The 11,485-nt window shown below is 40.7% G+C and overlaps 1 protein-coding gene across 1 annotated transcript; it reads right to left on the bottom strand.

The window, feature by feature from the left end:
• On the bottom strand, positions 8,690 to 9,649 carry LOC102187067 (olfactory receptor 51G2-like). The gene has a single exon (XM_005689916.2). It carries the CDS (start codon positions 9,647 to 9,649, stop codon positions 8,690 to 8,692), a length of 960 nt encoding a protein of 319 aa, XP_005689973.1.

An 11,485-nucleotide genomic window follows, 5' to 3' on the forward strand; every position in this document is an offset into this window, starting at 1 on the left:
TGGCAAAACCAATACAGTATTGTAAAGTAAAATAAAGTAAAAATAAAAATTAAAAAAATATATACAAATAAAAAAAAAAGAACAGGGAACTATAGTCAATATCTTGTAATAACCCATAATGGAAAATAATCTGAAAAGTAATATATGTATGTATATGTATGACTGAATCACCTTACTGTATACTTAAAACATTGTAAGTCAACTATACTTCAATAAAATATATATATTAAAAGGAAAAAAAAGAATTATGTTGTCTGTGGATTAATATAGCTTTACTTCTTCCTTTCCAATTAGGATGTTTTACTCCTTTTTCTTTTCTAATTTTCCTGGCAAGAATTTCTTGTACAGTGTTGAGAAGCTGTAGTGAAAATGGGCATTCTAGTCTTAATTTTGATCTTAGGTGGAAAACTTTCAGTATTTCATCATTGAGTATGATGTTAGCTATTCTTGTTTTTCAGTTGCTAAGTCATGCCCAACTCTTTGCAACCCTATGAACTCCAGCACACTAGGCTTCTCCACCACTATCTCCCTGAGTTTTTTCAAACTCATGTCCATTGAGTCAGTGATGCCATCTGACATCTATCCTCTGTTGCCTCGTTCTCCTCTTGCCCTCAGTTTTTCCCAGCATCAGGGTCTTTTCCAATGAGTCAGTTCTTCGCATCAGGTGGCCAAAGTATTGGAGCTTCAACTTTAGCATCAGTCCTTCCAATGAATACTCAGGGTTGATTTCTTTAGGATTGACTGGTTTGATCTCCTTGCTGTCCAAGAGATTCTCAAGAATCTTCTCCAATGCCGCAGTTTAAAAGCATCAATTATTCAGCACCCAGCCTTCTTTATGGTCCTACTCTTACATCCATACATAACTGCTGGAAAAACCATAGTTTTGACTATGCAGATCTTTGTTAGAAAAGTGATGTCTCTGCTTTTTAAAATATTGTCTAGGTTTGATATAGCTATTCTTCCAAAGAGCAAGCATCTTTTAATTTGGGGGCTGCAGCTTCCCTCATAGATCAGTTAGTAAAAAATCTGCCTACTATGCAGGAGACCTGGGTTTCATTCCTGGGTTGGGAAGATCCCCTGGAGAAGGAAATGGCAACCCATTACAGTATTCTTGCCTGGAGAATCCCATGGACAAAGGAGCCTGGCAGGCTACAGTCCATGGGTTTACAAGAGTCAGACATGACTTACTGACTAAACCAGTCACTATGTGTATTGATTTTGGAGCCCAAGAAAACAAAATCTGATACTATTTCCAAATTTTCCATGGTGGACAGTGACAACTCAATGGTGGATGGGCCCCAGGGTAGCCAGCAACTCCTGGGCAACGGATTGGTTTGATGATGGCCGATGGCAGAGGTGAGGCCAGGGTGCCCTCTATTCCTGGGCATCATCCAATTTCAGTTCCAGCCTTCTGCGGGCCCCCTTCCCAGCCACTCCAGAAGGGCCTCTACCTTGACCCCTGGCCACACATTGACCGACTCCTGATGGCCAGTGAAAGTTTAAATGCTCAGTGAGGACCAGCAGTGGGGACAGCCAGGGCACCAGGCATGTCATCCAGCTATGCTGAGCAGCTGAAGGGCATGTCCCTGCTAGTTAAGGCCTGAAAAATTGTGGTCCGCTGGAGAAGGAAATGGAAAACCACTTCAATATTCGTGCCTTGAGAACAGCATGAGCAGTATGAAAGAGCAAAAAGATATGACAGTGAAAGATGAACCCCCAGTTTGGTAGGTGCCCAGTATTCTACTAGGGTAGAGTGGAGAAGTAGCTGCAGAAAGAATGAAGAGTCTGAGCCAAAGCAGAAATGACACCCAGTTGTGGTTGTATCTGGCAGTGAAAGTCCAATGCTATAAGAGCAATATTACATAGAAACCTGGAATATAAGGTCCATGAATCAAGGTAAATGGGATGTGGTCAGACAGAAGATGGCAAGAATGAACATTGACATTTTAGGAATCAGTGAACCAAAATGGATAGGAATTGGATAATTTTATTCAGATGACCATTATATCTACTACTGTGGGGAAGAGTCCCTTAGAAGGAATGGACTGGTCCTCATACTCAAGAGTCTGAAATGCAGTACTTGGGTGCAATCTCAAAAATGGCAGAATGATCTTGGTTTGTTTCTCATGCAATCCATTCAACATAATAGTAATCCAAGTCTGTGTACAAGACCTCCTAGAACTAACAGCAAAAAAAGATGTCCTTTTCATCATAGGGGACTGGAATACAGAAGTAGGAAGTCAAAAATATAACTGGAATAACAGACAAGTTTGGCTTTGAAGTATAAAATTAATCAGGGCGAAGGCTAACAGAGTTTTGCCAAGAGAACAAGCTGGTCATAGCAAACACCTTCTTCCAAAAACACAAGAGACAACTGTTCACATGGGCATCACCAGATGGTCAGTACTGAAATCAGATTGATTATATTCCTTGCAGCCGAATATGGAGAAGCTCTATATAGTCAGCAAAAACAAGACCAGGAGCTGACTGTGGCTCAGATCGTCAGCTCCTTATTGCAAAATGTAGGCTCAAATTAAAGCATGTAGGGAAACCCCCTAGGCCATTCTGTTATGAACTAAATCAAATCCCTTAACAATTATACAGTGGTGGTGACAAATAGATTCAAAGAACTAGATCTGGTAGACGGAGTGCCTGAAGAACTAAGGACAGAGGTTCATAACCTGGTACAGGAGGTGATGATCAAAACCATCCCCAAGGAAAAGAAGTGCAAGAAGGAAATGTGATTGTCTGAGAAGGCCTTACAGATAACTGAGAAAAGAAGAGAAGTGAAAGGCAAAGGAAAAAGAGAAAGATACACCCAGCTGAATGCAGAGTTCCAGAGAACAGTAAGCCTTCATGAGTAGATGCACAGTATTCTACTAGGGCAGAGTGGAGAAACAGCTGTATGAAGAATGAAAAACCTGAGCCAAAGCGGAAATGACATCAAATTGTGGTTGTATTTGGGTGTCTTCTTAGGTGACTAGTGCAAAGAAATAGAAGAAAACAGCAGAATGAGAAAGACTAGACATCTCTTTGAGAAAACTGGAGTTACCTAGGGAATATTTCATACAAAGATAGGCACAGTAAAGGACAAAAATGGCAAGGACTTAACAGAAGCAGAAGAGATTAAGATCAGGTGGCAACAATGCACAGAAGAACTGTACCAAAAAAAATCTGTTAATGATGTTGGCTACAGGTTTTTCATAGATAGTGAAGGTCAGAGAAGCCTGCCATGCTACAGTTCATGGGATTGCAAAGAGCTGAACACTACTTATCTACTGAAAAATAATAATAACAGCAACAGGTTTTTCATAGATGACCTTTATTATGTTGAAAAAAATCCCTCTATCCTTAGTTTTGTGAAAAGTGATAAATGTTACTTTCATAAAAGTTTTGGTTTTGTCAAGGTATTTTTTGGTATCAATTGAGGTGAGCACAGGTGATTTGTTGTTGTTGTTATGTTGTACTTACGTAATTATGTTACACTGATTTTCTTATGTTGAGCCACCCTTTTATTCCTCAGATAAATACTATTTAGTCACAGTGTGCAATCTTTTTTAATATACTGTTGGCTTCAGATTGTATTTTGTTAAGGATTCTTGTATCTATGTTCATAAGTTTTCCAATTATTTTTTGGTAATGTTTTGTCTGACTTTATTAAATGAATTAAGACGTGTTTCCTCTTCTAATTTTTGAAAGCATTTGAGAGAATTCAGCAAAATACTTTTTAAAAACATTGAATTCATTCAAATTTACCTCAATACAAATCCCAGTTATGCCACGTTCTAACGATGTAGTCAGTGACCAAATATGTCTAAGCTTATATTGCTTACCTAAAATTAAAAAAAAATAAAATTTTAACATATGACAAATATGAGATATTTATAAAGTATTCAATACATTTTCTATATTTCTTTAATTGCTTAATAATTGAAGATTAGCTCTCAGAGTTTTATCAGATAATTCATGTGACAGGCAGTTCCAAGAGATACCAGTCATTATTTTTTCAACAATTTGTTCATTTTTTATATCCCAATCATGGGGACTATAGCAATGATGTTATCTTCATTAGATAGTCTGCAGCAGTTCTCTTCCATGTAAGTAACTAAAAAAATTTTTTTTTAATTGATGTTAAATGTTTTCTCTGTCCATTTAAGCACAGTTGGGGCTAATTAGGACATAGCTCAGCCAGCCAGGGCTCCACGTCCGGAATCGTGTCTCTCTTAAGGACCTGGCCCTGCAGCTGCTGCACAAGAAGATCCAGGTGGGCCAGCACGGGCACTCGTCCGAAGAAGACGCCGTGACAGCCATGGAGCTCTACCGGCTGGTGGAGGTGCAGTGGGAGCAGCAGGTGGCCAGCAGCCGCGCCCCCCGAGGACAGAGAGCCCGACGGCAGCACGGACGTGGAGCAGTACATGCAGGACCAGTACTGGCCGGAGGACCCGGCCCAGGGCACCAGCGGAGACACGCGGGAGGCGCCGGGCCAAACGGAGTGAGGGAGGAGAAGCTCCCCTGGGGAGCGGGGACCTGGAGAGCACCTGGGGCAGGATGCTTGGCTGCCCCCGGGGTCTGAAGAGTCGGACCGTCTGCCCACAGTACAGCCCTCTCCTCTCCAGGGCTGCTGACAGCCCTTCCTCCCCAACTCCTGTGGTTGCTAATGGCACTTTATGGACGCCGTGAAAATGGCAGGTGGGCTAGAACCCAGCAGAAGTAGGGAATGCGCCAACAGATGACATCGGGCCGCCCCCACCCTCATGCTTTGCTCTCTAAAGGGATCAGGTCTCCCTCCTTGGGGGTGGTGGGTAGGGGTGTCAATATTCCAGAGCTCCCTTATCTCCACCCAGTGACCTGGGGCAAAGTGTTCTTCCTGTTGTCACCAGCTACCTCTTTCTCCAGAGTCACTTTCTAGAGAATAAATATGCCCTGAGGCTATACAGTAAAGGACGGTAAAGCGTCTGTCTGCAATGCAGGAGACCCAGGTTCGATCCCTGGTTTGGGAAGATCCCCTGGAGAAAGAAATGGCAGCCCACTCCAGTATTCTTGCCTGGAAAATCCCACGGAAGGCAGAGCCTGGTAGGCTACTGTCCATGGGGTCACAAAGAGTTGGACACAACTGAGCGACTTCACTTTCACAGGACATAGCAAATTCCTAGTTGAGGTTTAAAATATAGCTTCTTAATTTTTCCAACAAACATGTATATTTTACAATCATCTTATATACTTTCTTTCTACTTCATATAGTTATTATTCTCAAACTTCTAATAGTTTATGAATAAGAATAACCAATGGATCTTACAAGATGAAATTTCAGACCTGCCCTGTGCCTATGGCACCTGGAGAAAAGGAAAAGCATAAAAAATTTGCAGAGAAAATATTTTGTATATTGGGAAGATAGAGAGTTTGTCTCATACTGAGGAGAGATAAATGTTACCCTCTGTCGAGAGCTCCCCTACAGCTCCTTCTTACTCTCTTCCTTTATACAATTTCCTACAAAGAGTGCTCTGTGTCACAGCTTCCCAAAGGACAACTCAACACACATTGGCTAATTCCTTACAGTTTAGCTTGGGCAGCTCTTGTCAACGTGTCTTGAGTTCCCTTTGCTTCTTTGATCTTGCATTTGGAAATCCTGAGAATATATACTACATCTTATTCCACCTGGAGAGAACTGACTAAAAATATTTTTTCAAAAGTATGTTTGAAGGGAATCTAAATATCTGTACCATATACACCTGCTGTTTTTGTTATATAGATGTGCGTATATAATGAATACTTTGCATACTCTAGTAAATCAGTTGCATGCATGCTGTCATAGCCAACTCTTTGCAACCCCATGGACTGCAGTCCACCAGGTTTCTAAACCTATGGGATTTTCCAGGCAAGAATGCTGGAGTGGATTGCCATTTCCTACTCCAGGAGATCTTCCCAACACAGGGATGGAACCCATGTCTCTTGCATCTCTTGGACTGGCAGGCAGATTCTTTACCACTGTGGCACCAGGGAAGTCGAGTACATCAATTCAGTTCAGTTCAGCTCAAGTCGCTCAGTTGTCTCCGATCCGTTGTGACCTCATGGACTGCAGCACACCAGGCTTCCGATCCATCACCAACTCCCAGAGCTTGCTCAAACTTATCTCCATCAAGTTGGGGATACATCTAACCATCTCATCCTCTGTCCTTCCCTTCTCCTGCTTTCAATCTTTCCTAGCATCAGGGTCTTTTCTAGTGAGTCAGTTCTTCACATCAGGTGGGCAAAGTATTGGAGCTTCAGCTTCAGCATCAGTCCTTCCAAAGAATATTCAGGACTGATTTCCTCTAGGATTGACTGGTTGGATCTCCTTACAGTCCAAGGGACTCTCAAGAGTCTTCTCTAACACCACAGTTCAAAAACATCAATTCTTTGGTGCTCAGCTTTCTTTATGGTCCAACTCTCACATCCATACATGACTACTGGATAAACCATAGCTTAGGCTATATGGACCTTTGTTGCCAAAGTAATGCTTCTGCTTTTTAATATGCTGTCTATGCTGGTCATAACTTTTCTTCCAAGGAGCAAGTGTCTTTTAATTTCCTGGCTGTAGTCACCATCTGCAGTGATTTTGGAGCCCAAGAAAGTAAAGTCTGTCACTGTTTCCATTGTTTCCCCATCTATTTGCCACGAATTGATGGGATCAGATGCCATGATCTTCATTTTTTGAATGTTGAGTTTTAACCCAGCTTTTTGCTCTGGTTTTTCACTTTCATCGAAAGGCTCTTTAGTCCCTCTTCACTTTCTGCCATAAGGATGGTATCATCTGCATATCTGAGGTTATTGATATTTCTCCCAGCAATCTTGATCGCAGCTTGTGCTTCATCCAGCCTGGCATTTCACATCATCTACTCTGCATATAAGTTAAATAAACAAGGTGACAATATAGAGCTTTGAAGTACTCCTTTCCCAATTTGGAACCAGTCTGTTGTTTCATATCTGGTTCTAATTGTTTCTTCTTGACCTGCATACAGGTTTCTCAGGAGGCAGGTAAGGTGGTTTAGTATTCTCATCTCTTTAAGAATTTTCCACAGTTTGCTGTGATCCACACTGCTTTAGTGTAGTCAGTGAAGCTAAAGTAGATATTTTTCTGGAATTCTCTTGCTTTTTCTGTGATCCAATGGATGTTGACAATTTGATATCTGGTTCCTCTGCCCTTTCTAAATCCAGCTTGAACATCTGGAGTTCTTGGTTCATGTACTGTTGAAGCTTGGGTTGGAGAATTTTGAGCATTACTTTGCTAGCATGCAAGATGAGTGCAATGGTGCAATAGTTTGAACATTATTTGTCATTGCCATTCTTTGGGATTGGAATAAAAACTTATCTTTTCCAGTCCTTTGGCAACTGCTGAGTTTTCCAAATTTTCTAGCATATTGAGTGCAGTGAATGTACTGTGTACATAAATTGCAGAATGACTATTATCACGGTATATCATAAAAAATGGCAAAATAATACCACTTCTCAGGTGAATCTCACTTCTCTGCTTCTCATTTTCAGTTCAAATAGTGACTAATAAGCTGAAATTTCACAGTTCATGACATGAAAATACCTTTATTATTAGAAGATTTGCAGTTATAATTAGCAACAATTTGAACCATGATTTTTCTCCAGGTCTCCCTCATTCCCTAATTTATTGCTCATAAAAAACTAGTTTCTGAGAATTTTTTTTTTCATGATTAAGATGATATTTACCTATTAGATCATTAATGAGGTCCTAAAAGTGGCAAAAAACACTTCAGGGTAAAGTGCCCGTAGAAACATTTATCATATAACCATTACTATGAATACTTTTGCTTTAAAAATGTTTGATGAAAGCTTAATTTATTAAAATTATATGTTATGAGCCTTCTGAAGGAACAATCTACTTGCTTTCATTCTCATTATTCAAAAAATGGTGTTATAACTCTGGCCAAACATATTTGCTGTTTAAAAGCAGAATATTGAAACCATCTTTGAAATTAATATTGAGAAATAGAGGGAAACAGCAAAATTCTGAAATGCCCTAAAAGGGAAACTAAGAAGTACTCCTATGCTTGATTTTTCACGTATCTAGAAATACATTTATTGCCTTATGAATACTTCATTATTGCCAGTCTTCCTCAAAAATATAACTCAGGCATTCATTTATCCTTTAATTCAATAAATACAGCCAAACACCTAATAAATAGAAAGTGCTATGTTAAAGAAAGGGGATGCAATTGTCAACAATAAATGAATTCATTCCCTCATGAAGATTATATTTAATGGAGATTTTCCAAAATACTTCTAATATCACTGAATTCCAAACATACCCATAACCCTATGTGCGCCAAATTCTCCTAAACTCCCAGGAAAGCTTTTTAAAATGTCCTTTTTTTTTTTTTTTTCTGATACATTTGTAAAGTTTGCAAGTAATTCTTTACAGTCCCTTTTCCATTTAGAATGGCAATTCTCCCCTTGAGCCTTAAATTTTATGAACTTTTCTTCTAAAACAGAGGCTGAACTTTGTTTAATGAAAAACAAGTCACTGATGTGGTTATTTCTTCCCATGACTGAGAACTTTCTGTGGAAGTCGTTGTGTGTCTCATCCCTGTCTTCTCCTCATTATGGGACTTACTTTTTGTTCAGTGGCTCATTAGAAAACTATGATGGAGTCTTGCATGCTTTTTCCCTCTCTACCAAAGACTTAACGATCCTGAGCATCTCTGATGTTGGTCCCATCTGAGCGGAAGAGGTGCAGCATCCTCAGTCGGATCTGCCTGGTCTTAATGGTATAAACCACTGGGTTGAGCACTGGAGGTGTGAGAAAGTGCAGATAAGAGAGCAGCGCATGGCTGGAAGGGGAAGCTCGTCTGCCAAATCTGTGGATCATGGACAGGCCAATCATAGGTGTGTAGAAGAGCAGCACAGCACAGATGTGGGAGACACAAGTGTTGAGGGCTTTGAGGCGCTCGGCCTTGGATGCAATGGACAACACTGTCTGGAGGATGAGCCCATAGGACAGGACAATGAGCACAGAGTCCACCCCCAGTGTGGACAGCACCACAAAGAGACCGTAGACACTGTTGATGTGGGTGTCAGCACAGGCCAGCTTCATGACGTCTGGGTGCAGGCAGTAGGAGTGGGACAGCAGGCGAGTCCTGCAGTAAGGCAGCTGCTTCAGCATGATGGGGGCTGGGATGTGGAGACCGATGCTGCGTACCACAATGGCCAGGCCCAGCCTGGCAATCCTGGGACTCGTGAGCATGGTACCATAGTGCAGGGGCTTGCTGATGGCTACAAAACGGTCAAAAGCCATGGCCAGCAGCACAGAGGACTCCATGATTGAGAAGGTGTGGATGAAGAAGAGCTGGGCCAGACACACATCCAGGGCCACCTCCCTGACTCCCAGTATGTAGATGGAGAGCATGGTGGGCAGGGTGGAGGCAGACAGCCCCAGGTCAGTCATAGCCAACATGGACAGGAAGTAGTACATGGGCTGGTGCAGGGAGGGCTCTGACCTCACCACCCACAGGATCAGGCTGTTTCCTGCCAGAGCAGCCACATACATGGCACACAGAGGAATGGAGAGCCACCTGTGCACAGCTTCAAGGCCTGGCAGACCTGTGAGGAAAAAGGAGGTGCCAGTGTGGTTGGAGTCTGCCATGGTGACCTGAGGGGTGGAACTCCAAAAGCACAATCACACGTCCTAGAATTAAAAGATTACTGGATCAGAACCGGTTCTATAAATTAATACATTGAAAAGATTCCCCAAAATGATTCTGTGATAATTACAGCCTTTTAATTTTTCTAAGTATTCCTCCTAGTTCATAGATCAGAAACCCTTAAAAAAAACAAAAGTGAGTCTGAATTATTAGAAGAAATCATGCATATGTAGTAAGATTGGCTCTGGAGCCACACTACAAAATTTAACCCTAAATCAGAGTTTGAATCATGGTTCTTAAAAGGGAGTGAGACCATATTGATTCTAACTCTACATTATACATACTGGGAAATTAAATCCAGGATCCAGTGTAGTCAGTGTGTCTGATCTAAAAGCAGAGTTCAGTTTTCCTCACTCCTTGTCAGGATCTCCTTCACATACTTTTCATTAAGTACTTCTTTAATAAGGTGAACAGGAGAATTTTGCAGAGAGATACTTTCATACATACTAAAACATGGTTTCCTTTAACACATTAACACACCCGAGTGAGCACATAAATGAAGCCTTTCTACATGCAATCTAAAATGCCAAGTTATGGGCATTTATCCAAATATGATTCATTGTCTAATGCCTATGATTCACTGTCTTATATGCATAAGTATAATATATGAATAGAATGATTCCTAACTCATTGCATATTGAGCAGACACTTTAAAGATCATCAGTAACTATTCAGCATTATATTTATGAAATTATAGGAACTAGAAAAAGACATTTGTTTGCCAAGAAATCAGAATTTAGCTCCACTTAAAAAGTAATTTCTGGAGGAGGACAAAAATCTGAGAGTAGATCTTTTGTTTTCTCTGTGTTCTCTCCCTTGAATTTTGGCTATTTTGTCACTCCATGCCATCTCAACCACCTTTCTATACTTTGCCCATTATGAGTTCCTTTTTGAGAATACAGTGAAAGAGAATTCAATTTGAAAGTTTTTTCACTTTCCTTCCTAATCATAAACAAAGGGAGATTACTGCAGTTTTCCAGAAATACAAAACATTAAAGAATCACAGTGAAGGGTAATTTAATTTTGAGCAATCTTACTAAATCTTATACTCAGATTCTTTTTTTTCAGATGGTATTGGTATTTTTCCTTTATCACATTTCATTTTATATGCCAGGAGAAATGCAATCCAGTATTACTCTCTCTTTGAAAAGGAGGTCTGCATATTTGTGAATTCTTTCACTTTTTCTTCTTCAGGTAAAAATATGTAGTTCATTACCTTTTTACTTCATTTAAAGTACTTTACAGAACATTTTCATATATACCATTTTAAAGCAATTCAAACTTCAGAATGTAGCAAATCAGTTTTTCCAGACAAAGCAACTTAATCATGAAGAATTCAAATACTTAACTTTCCTAAGTTTACATGGATAATAAAAGGAGGGAGGCTTTCCTCATGGCTCAGGGGTAAAGAGTCCATCTGCCAATACAGGGGACACGGGTTTGATTCCTGGTCCAGGAAGTTGCCACATGCTACGGAGCAACTAGGTCCGTGCACCACAACTCCTGAGCCTGTACTCTAGAGACCAGGAGTCACAATTACTGAGCCCACATACTGCAGCTACTGAAGCCAGCCTGCTCTAGAGCCCATGCTCTACAGCAAAAGAAGCTGCTGTGGTGAAAAGCCTGCACACTGCAGCTGGAGAGTAGCCCCAGTTTGCTGCAACTAGAGAAAGCCCATGCAGCAACAAAGGCCCAATACAGCCATAAAGGAATAAATAGAATTATTTTAAAAACAAATAAGTGAAAGGAGGATCCAGGACTGGAAGCGATTCTCTCTG

This window comes from Capra hircus, chromosome 15 (genome assembly GCF_001704415.2).
Source record: "Capra hircus breed San Clemente chromosome 15, ASM170441v1, whole genome shotgun sequence".
Classification (NCBI taxonomy): Eukaryota; Metazoa; Chordata; class Mammalia; order Artiodactyla; family Bovidae; genus Capra; species Capra hircus.

What these genes read in the sequence shown, in the direction of transcription:
- LOC102187067 (XM_005689916.2), bottom strand. Translation starts at nt 9,649, where the DNA reads ATGGCAGACTCCAACCACACTGGCACCTCCTTTTTCCTCACAGGTCTG.